Below are 16,717 nucleotides of genomic sequence, written 5' to 3' on the forward strand. Positions count from 1 at the left end.
ATATACATGGCATCAGAAATTTTACTTGCATACAGGAACAGTTCTGTTGGCGTACAAAGCTGTGGGATTTTATTCTTTGAGTCTGGAAACAGTACTACTAAGAGTGCTACTGTTCAGTTTATTAGTTTCCTGGAATTATTGCTGTAGCTTATTTCTGGAAAGAATAATAAACAACCCTGGTAAAATCATGGTGTAACACTGAATATCACTTCCATGCGTAGAGAACTGTGGTTTTTTGTTTGGGTTGTTGGGGGTTTTTTTAGCTCTGTTTATTTTGCTGTAGTTTTAAGATTTTCTTCCTAACTTGCTGCTGTTTCATCAGAGCGCTAATAAATATTTCAACTACCTAACAGGTCAAATACCAGCACCACCAAACCTTAAAACATGAATTTATCTCACTCGTTGTTCTTGTTTCACTGTTTGTCATGAACGAGTCTCGTCTCTTTGCTCATGGCTTGTTGGATTTTTGAGCTGTGTTGACTGTTAGGATGCAGCCTGTGAAAATGAGCACCCGACCTGTAGAAATGCTGCAGTTAGGAGAACAGACAGTTTCTTCTTGAAGACACTTTGTTTTTGTTTTTTGCTTCTGTCCTCCCTTCTATTGAAGGTTGATGCTATTGTGGTTTTTGAGAGAAGAAGCCTTTAGAAATGAAGGGAGCCTAAGATTGCAGGGGGAATAATTTGAAGACAAAACCAGTTGTTTAGCTGTTACAAAATCAGTGGGAAACTGATGAATACAGTTTACAGAATTCAGAGGGCCATGAATTTTTGTTTCGTATCAAAGCTACTAGCTTTTTATTTTTGGAAGGCCTGTTGTAGTGTAATATAATTAACTTCAGAGGCTAGTTTTATAAATTAAGCAGTACAGTCAAGGTCATCAGGAATACAAGGACACTTGGAGTTGCTGCCTCACTCTGTGGGTTTACAGTTAAATGAAGAGTCATAGTAGGTACGTAGCAAACTGGTTTTTATTAGCAGCCTTTTTCACCAGAATATTGGAGTGCAACACTGGCATAGTGTATAGATCCCTGAATTTAAAGCTGCAAATGTAACCCAAATCATTTGAAGGCTTGCAGCATTTGCCAAATGTGCCTGTGCTAGCTGCAGTCATCTGTTGAAAAAACATGGTTTGTGGCAGAATTACCAATCATAAAATACATGTTTATATTTTCTTTCTAGGATCAAGTAGAACACACTGATTCAGCAGAACTGGCTGGTTGTGCTGCAGTCATCATGAGTAGGCACAGGGTCATTCGTTTCTTAACATATGTATAAGAAAAAAAGGTAAGAGGCAAGTTCTGCTGTAGAATATAATGATTCAGGGGTATGTACTTGAAATGCATGTATTTTTGTGTATGCTTATGGATATGTATTTATACATACACCTTTGTATATGGATATATAGCTTATATAGAAGATGATGAAGTATTTTCAGCATTTTGTTGTTTTGATTTTTATTGAGAGTAATTGCCTTGTTTTAGAGCCAAGATATGTCTTATTTTGTTTGGGGGAGGGGGGAAGTGGGCAAAGTCTTTCTTCCTCAGTCTGTGCTGTAGCAGATCTCACCAGTTAAAAATACAGCTATTGCTGAACTCTCTGAACAAGCTGTTCGTTACAGCAAAGGTGTTTGACTTCTTCCTCCCAGGGGAAAATGATATGAAGATCACTAAAGAGATCTTGGCCATTGTTTCTTGGGGTTGAAAGGACTCTTCAGGATCACTAGATCTAATAAATTTATTTGTCCAGTTGATATGTAATTCCATGTTGTCGTGCTATGGGAAAATGACATTTTCTGGACGTCTGATTTTTATCAGGATGAACGAGCAATGTTTGGTTTCAGTTTGATCATGTCCCCTGGGACTTTCATCTTAGGAGTCTTTCATATATATTTTTTTCTGAGAACTGTAATAAACTACTTGAGTATTTTGTTTAGTAAGAATTTACTGAAATGTGTATGTTCACAGTTTCATATTGAAAGAATAGTCTACCCAGGACAGCAAGATAGAAAGTCCTGAGATCTTATTCTGATTCTTTACATACTCTCTGATTTTTAGGCCTTTGCTATGAGGCTAATAATTGTATGTTGATATTAAATATACGGTGCATTTTTTATTATAGAATTTTAATATGTCACCCACTGTTAAGAGTCAAGAAAATTTGAAATACTTAAGGCTGTCAGTTCCAGTGGTGAAAAAATCATGAGGGTAATTTAGGATGTGCAGTGCAGAAGATCATGGGTTACATAATTTCTTATCACAGAGACCAAAACAAATGTGAGTCTTGCTGCTCTGCAGCTGTAGCACAAGGCCTATCTCTTTGTACAGTTCATTTCCCGAGAAGAAGCTGGCATGGGGGATATCTGAGCTGTCTTGAGAGGCAGTCTCCAAGGTTAAGCTTGTTCAGAATGCCATCTAATTTTAAGGAAGGTTTTTCTGTCCTTTACTTCTGTCTCCTTCCCTCTCCACTAATCAATTAAAGCTTGTCTTGTGTCTAAATGCTGTGATGACTAGGGCAGTAATTCTGGATACGTGTGACACAGCCATTCTGGTGCAGGCACCTTTGTATTTAGACATTAGGGGAGAGCAGAACATGTAAGCTTGATAAACATAAGCTCTTAAGTTTTAGAGATCAAGATGATGATAAGGCCATGCTGTTGTATGAAGGAATTGAGAAGTAAAACACAGAGTTTCTGAATTATGCGTGAGCTGTGATCCAACAGGAGCTTGAAAATAATCTGATTGACAGGCTGAATGTTTCCATTAGCTTTTTGCCATGAAATACAGGAGATGAGTCTGCAATGGGTAACAAGTGGTGGATGGTCGCCATTGTAGTCTTTTTTTTTTAAATACAGAATAATAATAAAAAAATGTTATTTAATTATTATTATTTTAATATAATTAGTCTTTTCTGCCAAGTCTTTGCATGGAGGACTGTATTTTTTAAAAATCCTCCTATGCTTTTCACTGGATTGGTGATTTATGTCTACTTTTCCTTGCACTGGCACAATATCCTCTTCTTCATATTGTTTATCCCAATATATACTGATTTAGGAAGTGTCTCATTTTTGGTAACATACTGCTAAAATTGTCATTGAAATTTCTTTCTGTTTTGCTCATGTTTTTATCCTCACTTTTCCAGAGTTTGAGTTGTTTGTTTGCTCATCAGCTTCTCTCCATGCCATGGCTTGGAATAGTCAAGCAATACTAGAGGGTTTTACAACTATCAAGGATCTTTTAAAAATGTAATTTCAACCTTTTTACTTGGAGGAAATTTGGGACTAGAATAATTCTAAAACTGTTCCAAACTTTTATAGCGGTACCTGTGAGTTACAGTCAAAGTTTCCAAAGATCTGTAAAGGAATATGTTTGTTTTTATTGATGTGGGATATTTCATTAAAATATTCAAAATAAAATTAAATTCTAAACTATGGGGAGAACAGCTATCTGAGTATTATAACATGCTGTGTTAGAGCATTTTTTGATTTCTCTTTTGATCTTGAGTTGCTGGCTATGCAGAGCTGAAGTGTTAGATCTTAAACTGGCAAAAGTATGAGTTGCTGTCAATGTGTTGGTCAAGAAGCATTGCGAATATCTGTTAGGAACATTAGTACTCATCGTCCTTTTCTGTCAGGAAGAGGGCAGTAAGGACTTCTGTGGGTTTGGCAGTGTGTTTTGCCCTTGGACAGAAAATTCTGGAAAAGCTTGGGGGGTTGTTATGTTCTTAATAATAATAATAATAGTTATAATATGATAGACCTGAAAATTTGCAGCTGACCTTTTCTGAGAAATAGCTACTTGCATAGACAATAAGAACTCATGTAGAGTGGCTGTTAAAAGCCAAACCATGACTAAAGTTGATAAAAGTTATTATATTTATGATGAACTTCTAACACTGCTTTCTTTGGTTAGGCATATCTTGTTCCTGATTTGTATGACAATTCAGAACCAGCTAACATAGGACTAAATTTAGGAAATGTTAGGGGCAAATGCGCCTTATATTCTACTTCAATGTGCATAAATTTGATTTAGTTCTGAAGTAATCTTATCAGGCTTTCATTCAGGTTTGGAAGTTGTATGAATTATTAGGTCTGAAATTTTCTAAACATCTGAAAGTTACACAGAATCAAAATGCAGTCATCCAAAGAGTTACTTAAAAACATTTATTCAGCAACTGTATAATCACTATAGCATTCCTTCCCCATCAGCTTGCTTGACAGTAATCATTATCTTCTCTAAAATAAACAAAACAAAACGAAAACAATCAATGTTTGCAGCCTGTTTCTTTGGGGCCACCCAAAGTGCAGAGTTTGCGTTTATGTCCTGGGAAGTGCCTTGACTGGATGCCCTTTTTCACTATGAAAGTGCGTGGAAATCTTGAGTGTCGTGGCTTCAGACAGCATCACAGTTTTAACTCTGTGTAACAACATTAAAAATGTTCTGTGACACCTTTCAGTCTTGCAGTGCTTCTCTGGCAGATACTCTTTGCATCATTTACCTTAGTAGCAGGACTTTGCCTAAGAATAATTATTCACACCTTCATCAGTTGTTTGCTAGACTGGAATGTTATAATTATAATGTAAATTAAATACATTATAAATGGATGTGAAATTGTATAGAATCTCATACAAAACAGTTTTACTATAGTGAGTTAATTTTGGTTGATGTTTAGAACTCTGAATGGGAAAAAAAAATCAAGTGAAATATTAATTGTGACAGATTCTAATTAACTTTTCAATATTTGGTATTTACTGGCTGGTAAAGATGCTTCCTATTAAGGAGTTGAAATGAGGTGGAAGGAAAGGTGCAAGTGAACCTCCAAACTCTCACAGTTTGAATGCAGTTTGAATGAATTTAGTATTTGTATGTCTAAGGATGGGCATCTGCTTTTTAAAATTATTTTGGTTTACTTGACATGTGTGCAGTAAATGTGATTGTTTCAGGTATGAAATTTTGTTAATACAGTGACTTGGAGGGCAGGTTGGACAGCTCAGGAAGACCTTACAGTAGGTATCTAAGGGTTCAAAGAGTACTTTGTCACAGTTAGAGGTCAGAACATGGCTTTTGGTAGAGAATGGAAAATGTGGGGCATTTTTAGGCTTCTGGAGTGCAACCTTTGATCCAGGTGGCCAGCTTCTCCATTGCTTATGTTATAATCTGTGCATCTGTGTACAGTACATGATATGGCCAATCATCTGTTTTCCTTGCAGGAGTTAATCTAAAATCCCAGAACAGGGGACAAATCTGGGAGTTTGTAAGGTGACAAGTCCAGTTTATCTCTGAATTTCTTTGCAAAATGGACTTTTTTTGAGTGATGCTTACTGAAATTTCTAAGTTGCAGTTACACTCATTTTCTTTAAAACTGACTTTTTGTCTATATCTTTAAACAAAATTTAATCTGATTATATTAAGTAGCAATGTATTTATGTTGTTACATGATCATCTTTTAAAAACAGCAACTGTCAAATTTGAAGTCAACTTCAAAAACTTGAACTCTGCCTTTTGTGGTATTTTAATGCCTGATCTTTTTGTACCAATAACCTCATCACAGATGTTGCCCGCAGTAAACACAAAGCTTTTTTAATGTTGTAGTAATTGAAATAAAACTGGTTGATGTTTTCCTCAAATCCAGATACTATGAGAGTAATATTAAAGTATAATTTTAAATTTGAAACGTCCTCTGACGTGTGTCTTGTGTCTGTTGTATCTATAGTGTAAAAGAGCAGGTTTTGAATTGAGCTGAGTATAGCTGTCGGGTCTAACACTGTTTCTTACTGCAAAACAAGGTTCTCGCCCTCTCCTTCTCCGTTTTCTTATTTCACAACATCGAAAGCCAACTCTGAAGAGAATAAGGCAGTTTTAGATGATGTTTAGAGAACAGATCAAATCAAGGTCTCTCTTTATGGTACAGAGGTTATGGCACACGTTTCTCAGTGAAAATTTATTCGCTGGTAGTGAATTATTAAAAAATGAATCAGAGTGTCTTGTTGCTACCAGCCTTTGGTAGCAAGACAACCATATTCCTACTGTCGGGGTGAAAATGTTATTTATTATGTGAAGTTGTAGGAAGTTATGTAAGGACTTAGGGTTTGATTTGGTGGGGTTTGGGGATTTTTTTGGTTGTTTTTTTTTTTCATTTTCCCATGTCATCTTCCTTTCCAGCCTGAGGGTATTATCTTTTGATGACGCTGTTTACTTCTGTGCATTTTGCTAGCTTTCCAGTGCCTGCCTTTCAGGGAAACAAGGATTATTAAAGCAGTCATTTTAAGAGCTTGCACAATTCAAGTAACACCCATTAAGTCCTTTAATGACTTTTACAAGTATGAATCTTTGAAGCATCTCTGGGAAATGAGGAGTGACAGAGAATACTGCTAGCCTAGTATCCATTAAAAAATCAGAAGCACAGGGAGTTTAAACTACTTGTTCAAAGCCACATGAACTAATCAGTGGTAGTACATAACTGAAAGATGGATCTTCAGATCTCTAGACTTATTTTCTGACTGGTGTTGGAGCAGTTTTGCTCTTAACCATTATGGTGATCCTGATGGCTAGACAATGTGGGAGACTGGAGGTAATAAAATCCAAAGCAAGTTTGAGGAGGTTGTTCATCTGAATTGAGGAAGTTTAAGCACACAAATAATTTTTATTCCTGGAAAATACTTCTGATTTATTCATGTAATGTATGTAAAATTTGATTTACAAAGGACATCTTTTCCCCTTAAATCAGGGCAATATGTACATTGCTGACTGAAGGTTAAATATCTGATTGTAATGTGTTCTCTAGCAGGTTCAGACAAGAATCTGGTGGTCTTTCCCTGACAAATGGAGAACTATTTCCAAGCAGAGGCATATAACCTCGATAAGGTTTTAGATGAATTTGAGCAAAACGAAGGTGAGTCATTTTCAACAAGATTGTAGCTACACGTTAGATGTATTCTACAGAGAAAACCATTGAAGAGGGAGAGATCTGTGATACCCTTTTTGGTTTTGAGTTGCAAGTTAATCTCAGAATTTGCAGAAAACATCTGTTAATTTTGCATGGTGTCTTCGGTATTTGTTGATAATATTCTCTTCGGTTTCCATTAATCTTTTTTACTTTTTAACAATTTCTCACTCTTTTAATAGAAAATCTTCCATATACTTTTTAAAGAAAGGTTTTGTAAAGCTTAATCTCAGTGGCAAGATTTTAATCATTTAGTTTAAACAAATTAGGCAAAACTTATTTTAAGCATCTTTTGCAGTTTTGGGATACTCAAGCATAGAAATGTTTTATTTTGTCACATAAATCATATAATGAAACTTATAATATATGAAGTATTAATTTTTTTGCTTAGTCTAATTGTTATTCTTTTCTGTCAGGGAAGTTGAACGTTTTATGGGAGCGGTAATCTTTCGAGGCATTTTGTAGCTGTCTAAAGTATATGAATCAGTCGTTTAAAGTTGCTTGTGTAAATTCAACCTGATACTAATTGGTGTAGCTCTAAAATTCTTGAGTTCCAGAAACATTATGTGATTACACTACTAATGGTTGATCAGGGATGTTAGTTATGGCAGATGTGGTTTACTGTTGTGCCCATTTTTGAACATACCTACATTTATATTTGGAGGCACTCTAATGCAACAGAGTTAACAGAACCTGTAGCCTTAATAGGCAGTAAGTTCTCTTATTTAAACACTTTTTCAGATGCCGCTGTTTCACCTACACTATTGGGTGCAAAGTGGAATCAGATTCTAGATCCGCCTTCTTGTCGTCTGTCATTTAACCCAACCGTGGCCAATGTGAATGAAACTACAACTCCTAGTGAATGTCAACAGAGATTAAAGTCTTTCTCCTTGTCTCATTCAGTGACTACACCAACAGGAGGAGAGGATCACTGTGCTAATGGAAAGGATTTTAGCATAAGCCCAGAGGCCCCAGCCATGTGGATTGATGATCAGGCAACAGCCGACGATCAATTGATTAAAAGAAATAATAATCGGGATGATCAGTGTAACACTGTGGAAACAGGAGAAAAGAAATGTGGAAATATAGCTTGCTTGCCAGAGGAGAAAAATGTATTAGTGGTGGCAGTCATGCATAACTGTGACAGAAGAACACTACAAAGTGGCGATTTGCTGGATTGTAAAAATTACAACAGTCAATCCCTAATGGACACTATTAGCTTTACACTGGATAATGAAAACCGACAGAGTGATCAGTTTAGCGTTACTGTAAATGGATCCACAGAAAAAGACACAGATACAGAAAAGCAAGTACATAGGCTGTGCACTGAAGATGACTCTATCAGTCATTTGATTAATGCTTCTTCTGAAAGCCTCACCGTTGCATGCCCCTCCTCTCGCTTAAAGGATGGTTTTAATATGAGTAAAGATTCACTGTTTTCAGAAGCTACAACTGCAGGGATTAATGCAGTGACTCTCTTGCAGAGACCGGCCGATGGTACCGCTAAAATGCAAGAAAACTGTATATCAGTTGAAAATTTTGCTAGTAAAGCCATTCCTCAGAGAACGGATCTAGAAGCTAAAAAGTCTTCTTCTGGTTCTAGTAATGGAAGCTTAATCGTAGAACAGGAAAGAACCCAACAGTTACAGTCTAGGCTCTCTGGGCTCACTGAAACTTGTCAACCTAACGTGACTGGAAGTAGCAATTGCAAGGAACGTGTTACAGAACATTTTGCCCCTGAGGATGTTAGTGCCACTGAAAGCGAAGTCATTGAATGTGATAAAAATCTTGGCACAACAGAATTGCTCAGCATGGCAGAGTGTTGCCCTGAATCTCAGGAGATGACTAATTGGGAACTGACTAAGTTGAATGAGATGAATAATAAGCAAACTCTGGGAGAGAATGAAAGACTTTTGCAGACGAAACAGCCTGATGAGGCATGTAGTAATAGTAAAGAAGGTGGAGATGGGATGATGGAGGCAGGCATAGACTTAAAAGGAACTGGTATAGATGAGCTTGAAGGGTCCAGTCTCTCTGATGTGATGGCTACATCAGCAGCAAGCTCTCTGTCTAATGGTTGTGATTCCTATGGAATGCAGAACCCAGTTGTTGCTCATGTTCCAAAGACTTTACCCTCCAAGGAAGACTCGGTAACAGAGGAAAAGGAGATAGAGGAGAGCAAGTCAGAATGTTACGCTAATGTTTATGAACAGAGAGGAAATGAGACCTTAGAAGGGAGCGGTCTTATTTTAAACAGCACAGGTGACCACATAAAGAAAAATTATTTACATAATCTTTGTAGTCAGGTTTCATCCATGCAAGGGCAAACTTCACCAAAACCAGTGACTAATCTGCAATCTATCAGTGTTCCTTTTGGTGGTGCAAGACCTAAACAACCTACGAATCTTAAACTGCAGATTCCGAAGCCATTATCGGACCACTTACAAAATGATCTTGTTCCCCCAAATTGTGGAGGTAATAGTAAAAACAAAAATGTCTTTGGTAAGACACAATTAGGGGATACAGCAGACGCGTTTCCTGGTGAAACATCTTTAAATGCTTCTGTTACTGATAGTAACGGGGAACATTTGGAAGAGTATGAATCTGGAGTCTCTACTAGTCCGTGCCTTGCAACAGCCCCAGATAGTCCAGATAATGATCTCAGAGCTGGTCAGTTTGGAGCTCCAGCCAGAAAGCCTTTTACGACTTTGGGTGAGGTGGCTCCAGTTTGGGTTCCAGATTCTCAAGCACCAAACTGTATGAAATGTGAGGCCAGATTTACATTCACCAAAAGAAGGCATCATTGCAGAGCTTGTGGGAAGGTAAGTTCGTATTTTGTGAGTAAGCTCAAAGCTTACCCCCTTTTTTTTTCCCCCCCCGATACCACATAAAATCAAATCAGAGGACTTCCTAAGCCACTGGCTCTGTTTACCTGTTACATCTCTTCCTAAAAAGCTGTGTTTGATTTGTGAAGGAAAAAAAGGAGTTTCTAAGCTCTAATCTATTCAAGGTTCTAATAGAAAATAACTAATTGTTATTTATAACTGAAAGAATTATTAGCTTGTATGAGCAGTGTATTTGTTGATTGCAATAATCAACATCATTGGATTCGTGTAGAACTGCTATAAAATGGCTAAGTGCAAGAAACTAGTTTTCAGAAATTACTGCATCAGTAATCCCATTAAAGACACTGAAGCATATTGATGGGAATTGGAAGTGTGCTGTTGAATTGATAACATACCTACTGGTTTAGATAGCTGATCAACTCTGTTCTTTTAAGTCTTCTTTACTAATTTTTCACATATTGCTTGCATCATTTTAAAGAATATACATTAGCTCCTGCAAAAAATATAGTAAATTATCTGTAACCTGATATATGTACACACGGTGAGAAATTTTGTAATGAAGACAACTAAAACATAATTTCTGTATAATTTCGTGTTGTGTAAGAAATCTTTTACTGGTGACTTCTTTTTTGGAAGTTTTATATATCTGCCATATGGGTCAACACAAATTCTTATGTGGCAAGTTTATGGTAAATAATTAGGTTGTAAAGTATTTCCAAGTATCTTGTTCCTGAAATACAAATCAGTGGCACATGGGAAGTAGGAACTTAAGAAAAAATATGATGATTCAAAAGCAGTAAACTAACGTTCTTGTAATGAATATTTTTAAGATTAAAAGAAATATTAAAACTCACTAAAAACTAGAGTAAAAGTAACTTTGGTTCATTTAGGCCTTATCCAAAGGTTTCTAAGTGGATTGAAACACCTCCTGACTGCTATGGGTGATATCTTTTGCTACCAGAAGAGTGCAAGGAATGACCTGAATAAAGGACCTAAAAAAAGCAAATATAGAATCATAGAATGGTTTGGGTTGGAAGGGACCTTAAAGCTCATCCAGTCCCAACCCCCCTGCCATCAGCAGGGACACCTTCCACTAGATCAGGTTGCTCAAAGCCTCATCCAGCCTGGCCTTAAACACTTCCAGGGAGGGGGCATCTACAACTTCCTTGGGCAACCTGTTCCAGTGTCTGACCACCCTCACAGTGACATATATCTGGAAAGCTCAAACCCTTATGCCACCTGTTTCTGGAAGCAGCCTAGCAGAAAACCCATTTGCCCCTTTAGTAATCAAAAATGCGTAGCACTCAGTCTCTTCCCACATAAGTAGATTTTACTCAAATTTGATTTTGAGGCATCTTTCCCAGGACCCTTTTGAAAGCTAAGGAGATTTTCTTTGTGCACTGGTCCAGGCCTTCCAGTTGCTTGCTTCTGCCCATCCTCTTGTGGGCTGGTTGCAGTAGAATTCCTGATGTGGAGGTAGTAACCGCAGGCGATCAATAAACATCACATGAGGCACATGCCTACATTTGTGTACCTTTTGGTTAATATCAAAGGGCTCAGTCTCTTTCTCACTGCAGTTAAGGAGAATCAGTAAGGCATATGAGTTAAAAGAATATTTAGCATTTTAGCTCTGAGGTATTAGCTGTCAGTTATTTAGGTCATGCTTTTGGTTTTTATTAGTTTAACAAATATGACTACAATTTTCATTTACAGTAATGTGTTCTACTTACTTTGTTCATTGTTTGGATTTCATTGCTTCCCTGTAATGACTTGAAGCCCTGAATTGCACAAATGAGAAGCAGAAAATGAAAATATCTGTAAACAAAATGGATAAAACATGCCCAGATAGAGCAAGGCCAAAAAATGTAGTGTGGGGTTTGGGTTTTTTTTTCTTTTTTTAAAAAAAAACCTGAAACTACTGAAGACAAACCTTGAGAAGAACAACCAGCATTGTTTTGGATGATATGTGTCGAATGGGTAAAACAAAAGCTCCCCTGCTCTGTAGACAAACTTGTTTTTCAGATGTGAAAAATACATCATGTATTAGTATTTAATATTGTCAGAATGTTCTTACAATAATCCTCTAGAAGCTTTTGTTGGCTAATGTTATCTGGGCCAAATTTGCCCCCGTGCAGTCAAAAGATGTGGTAGAAAATTCTGTTTTTTCATGCCTTCCTGTGTTTTTTTCTCTTAAAAAAAAAAAAAACAAACAAAAAAACCCAACCACTCATTAATAAATGCTAAGAATCATTAAAAGTCAAATAATACTTAGCACTTACTGCAAATTGCTTTACAACACTTAATTCCTGTAATGATTCCGGGAGAAAAGAGACTGAAGGCTTTGATGGGCAAGCTCTGATGAATCAAGCTGTAGTGGCTTGAGACATTGCTGTTCTCTGCTTTCTACTCTTGCTTTCTGCTTCAGATGACCATCCCCAGAGCAACTCATAACAAGGGGTGATGGCTTTAAACTGGAAGAGGGGAGGTTTAGATTAGACATTAGGAAGAAATTCTTTCCTGTGAGGATGGTGAGACACTGGCCCAGGTTGCCCAGAGAAGGTGTGGCTGCTCCTCCCTGGAAGTGTTTAAGGCCAGGTTGGATGAGGCTTTGAACAACCTGGTCTAGTGGAAGGTGTCCCTGCTGGTGGCAGGGGGGTTGGAACTGGGTGATCTTTAAGGTCCCTTCCAACCCAAACCAGTCTGTGATTCTACGACCATGTGCCTGTGGTGTAGGTAACTACTGAATCACAGTGACACATCCACTGTTTCTATTACATGTATGAGTCTCACCTGAAGAACTGGGGAGACGGTCCCTTCAGCTCTTACAATTAATTGTTTCTAGGGGAAATAATGGGACTAAATATTTTTGAACACAAGCTTTATCACAACAGTTTCTTTTTAAGCTTTATTAGCATCAGGACAAATGATTATAATAGGGGTGAATGTATCTGTTTCATCTGGGAATTAAAATTGCATTTAAAAATAGTTGAGTGGCACCTGGGAAGTCTGTCTCAGTTTTTAATTTCAGAATAATAATGGCAAAATGAATGGAAGATATGAATGTCAGAGGAGTGGTAGAAAGTAATACACTTACAGTAAATTTTGAATTAAGAGCTTGAAGAATGTGTGTGAACACATTCCTACATTTTATCCTATGTATCTGTGTATTTTGTATTGTCAGATGGAACAATCATCCTTGATAGGAAAACCAGAAAATTTGTATGTCATCTTTTTACTGACAACCAAAACTATACTTTCCTATTAAAATATTAAAAAGTCACCAAAGCCCCTGGCAACTAAGGCTTTAACAGCTCTCATGAACCTGAAACCCTTAGTAACATAAACACTGCTATGACACCTCTGTGTTATTTTCTTATAGCATGATATGCTGAGATAATGACTTGGTGATTGTTAATAACAGGACTGAATTGTCGGTTGCGCTGGGTTGTGTTCTTCCTCTGCATTTACTACGGTTAGAAAGCTGATGCAGCCTAAGAGAGGAGATGTTGATGTTCTGTTATTGCTTCTGTTTTCTCTTCTAATATTTAGGTGGTTGCATTTGGGAGCTTTACTGAATGCACAATGTGTGGTTTGATAAAGGGTCCTAAATGAGATATTAATTTGTGTTGGTCCTTCATTTATTGTTGAAGACATTGATTTTTCCATGTTCAATACTGAACTTCTGACTGGAAGTTTATCCCAGAGAACTGAAATTATGTCAAATGTCTCTAAAATATACTGTGATGTTGTTATTAATATTCCCTAGAATGCTTGCAAATTGGGTTCAAGTGTAAATGCAGAAATCAGTCTTTTAAAGTACAATAGCTTTTTTCTTAAAAAAAAAAGATTTTAACATATGCAAAAGAGTTGTTTTTATTTTTGCATGAAAATGCCAGTGTGTACACACTTACATTTGTTTTTGAAACATTTAAGTTGACATAATTAGGAATGTTAAAACTGGTTGGAATGAGACAGGGTGAGCTCTTTCTTCACATTCAGTTTTCAGCTCTCGTGGTGAACTCAGAGTTATTTTATATGGATTTATTTTAAACCCTTGCCACTAAAAGACTGCAAAGGTAACAGGCTGCAAAGTGGTCGTAATTTGGTGTAATCTTTAACTTGGTTGAAATCTATTTAGGCTTACATATATTTTTATATGAGAATCCTATGTAGTTTCTTGTCTATATTACAGAAATACTACTGCTGAAGTGGTGATGGAATATTTTTTTGGATTAAGAAAGTATTACAGATCATAATAATGCAAAGTGAATTGTAGATATAATATCCACCTATAATTAAAACCTGAAATTCTCTCTTGATATCTGAACTCATTTGTTAGGTAGCTGGTGCTGTTTCTAGATTTCCTGAGTGTGACGTTTACCTTTTTGCATAAAATGAGTATTTATAAGTATCTTCACATCACTTGAACAATAACCCTGAGGAAATACTGTTTTTTAAAATGAATAAATTATTATTGTTTAAAACAAATAAGAAATCATTAGGGCATCCTGATTTGTCTGTTCTGCAGGATTTTGAGATTGCAATTGCTGTTGTAGGATTAGATCTGCATGCAAGTGTTTGTTTTGATGCACAAGCCATGCTCATGTTTTATGGTTTTGCTTATCTGGAGGAAGCCTCAAGACTGTTTCCTGCCCAGGACTGTTTGGGGAGTTGTTAGAGCTGGTTCAGGTGAGAAGCACTAGCAATGCAACTGCATCTCCGCAGCAGGTTGTCCTCCCGGGGATTTTGCACCGGGTCCCCCCTTAGCAGCCAGTGTGCGTAAAATGCAGTTCCTGATTTCTCTCTGGTGTTGTGATGCTGTAGTGTTTGTAATCATGTAAATATGAGCGAGGTTTTTTTTATATGTATAAATGGAGCAAGATTTTCTTGTAGTACCGATGTCATTCAGCTTTTTTAAATGTCTTGTTTTAGATGTTGAACACTTAAATCACTGTTCATTTAAGTCTCAACTGAGGAATAGCATGTAATATATGATGAGATTAGATAGCTAGAGTTGCTAATATTGATGAATTACACTGCTGGAAATAAAAATGACCTGTTTGTATTATTCTCTGCCGTAGCAATCTCTATGTATAGAAAACTTGTGCATTTAAACATAGTCGATCCTAGAAAGTACTCATGCTTTTTCTAAAACTGACATTAATTCCCAAATTGTTAATTCTATTAGTGATTGTAAAGCAGTAGGAATTTATTAACCCATTGCCATTTATGCCAAACATATTTTAAAATAACACCACAGTGCAGTATCAGGACAACGTGCATTTGTGTGTCCACATAATACTGCTTCATCAGGATTAGTAGGAAAGACGCCCTGGGCAGGTATTAGTCACTATGGCTTTAATGGGAAAATACTGATAATTTACCTACTTATTTTGCATGTCTAGAGCTTTACAGATATTGTCTGAATTCATCAGTTCATCAGATATTTTTGAACAACACTTAAGTTGTTTCCCCTTTGGTTCCAGGTTTTTTGCGCAGCATGTTGTAGCCTGAAGTGCAAGTTGCTGTACATGGATCGAAAGGAAGCTAGAGTGTGTGTAATCTGCCATTCAGTACTAATGAATGGTAAGTGGAAAGAGAATCTGAGATGCAGCACTTCACTTGCTTTGTGTTGAGCTGCAGTGATGCTGGTTTTTTTTTAAAAAAAAAAACAGAATCAAAATACTGTACTTGTATGGGTAAGTATTCTAAAAGAGCAAAGACCCTTGAGAGATCAGTGTAGAATCCCTGTGGAGAGTGGGGATTCCTAAACTAAACACAATTAACAAAAGGCAAAAACTGGTAAGGTTGCAATGAGTTTGAAAGCTTTCATTTGTTAGTGCTACACCAGGATTGCAGAAACTGTGATTTTTTTATGGTTTCTTTGGGTTTTTGTTTTTAATTTAGGAGCCTACTGTCTGTCCTTTGATGCCTAAGTAGATAACCTGTAACACTTTTGTATGTGTTGCCAAAGAGGAGAGCAATGCAGTTGTACCTCTTCTAGATTATGCAGAATAGGAAATTGGGAGAGTAGTATTTATCCACAAATTAATCCAACTCTTCTTCCTCCTTAACTGCTTGGTGCTGAAGTAGGAGGTTTTGCATAAAAATCTGTCCACAAATTTGGAAAACTGAGTTTGGATTATTGCTTTGGGCACATTACTGGAGAGTCTGTCAAACCCAGGATGGTGCTGTGGCTAAAAGCCTGCTGTGAACATGAGACATATGAAAGAGGTCACAAGTAGTTGTGAAGGTAACAAGTAGAACAAACAAGAAGTTATATTACCTCTGCTTGGTGTAAGGAAAGACTGTTTGGTTTTGACCAAAGGGCTGTGGAATCTATTTTGTATTTTATCCTTTATAGTATTAACACTTCATGTATGTGCTAAAAATATGGGCAAACACAGAGTATTCTTCCCACTATACCTTGAGGTCTCTAAAAATTCCTAGAACTTCCTGCACTGGCAGTTAACCTTTGAGTGAGTATGTTATCCAGTTGACTTATGTCCATGACACTGAGACAGCTGTTGCTGAAAGATTCAATATTCAATTTTTATATCTTGAACTGAGAAGGTAGAAAAATCGGATTAGGTTGAGAGAGGATCAATGTGAGTGCTTAAATAATGAGAAAACCTGTCTCATCATGAGAAGTTTCAGGCACTCTGGTTTATTAATGGAAAGGTGAATGGGTGACTTGATCTCAAGGTATAAATATGTGTCTGGATAACTCCAGTTTGATGACAGAAGTTACTTCAATTGTAGAGGAAGGTCTGACAGGTGCACTCAAACATGTATAGATAGAATGAGAAGTCAGAGAAAATTAAAGTTCTAAATGCAAACTTTTAACCATTAGGGTAACTAACTATCCTGATAATTATTAGACAGTTATAATGAAATCTCTATTGCTGCAAAAGTTTAGGTAAACTTTGGAG

At 36.8% G+C, this 16,717-nt stretch overlaps 1 protein-coding gene across 2 annotated transcripts in view; it reads left to right on the forward strand.

Annotated features, from left to right (window-relative positions):
* The first annotated feature begins 6,818 nt into the window (after positions 1-6,818).
* The window catches only part of ZFYVE9 (zinc finger FYVE-type containing 9), a 39,458-nt gene continuing 29,559 nt past the window's right edge, over positions 6,819-16,717 (forward strand). For both annotated transcript variants that reach the window (XM_010174988.2, XM_010174989.2), the window contains exons 1-3: positions 6,819-6,888; positions 7,681-9,761; positions 15,272-15,371. In XM_010174988.2, coding sequence (XP_010173290.1) covers positions 6,819-6,888; positions 7,681-9,761; positions 15,272-15,371 — 2,251 coding nt within the window. The remainder of the gene's footprint in view (positions 6,889-7,680; positions 9,762-15,271; positions 15,372-16,717) is intronic.

Source organism: Antrostomus carolinensis, unplaced genomic scaffold (assembly GCF_000700745.2).
Source record: "Antrostomus carolinensis isolate BGI_N321 unplaced genomic scaffold, ASM70074v2 scaffold24749, whole genome shotgun sequence".
NCBI classification, from domain to species: domain Eukaryota; kingdom Metazoa; phylum Chordata; class Aves; order Caprimulgiformes; family Caprimulgidae; genus Antrostomus; species Antrostomus carolinensis.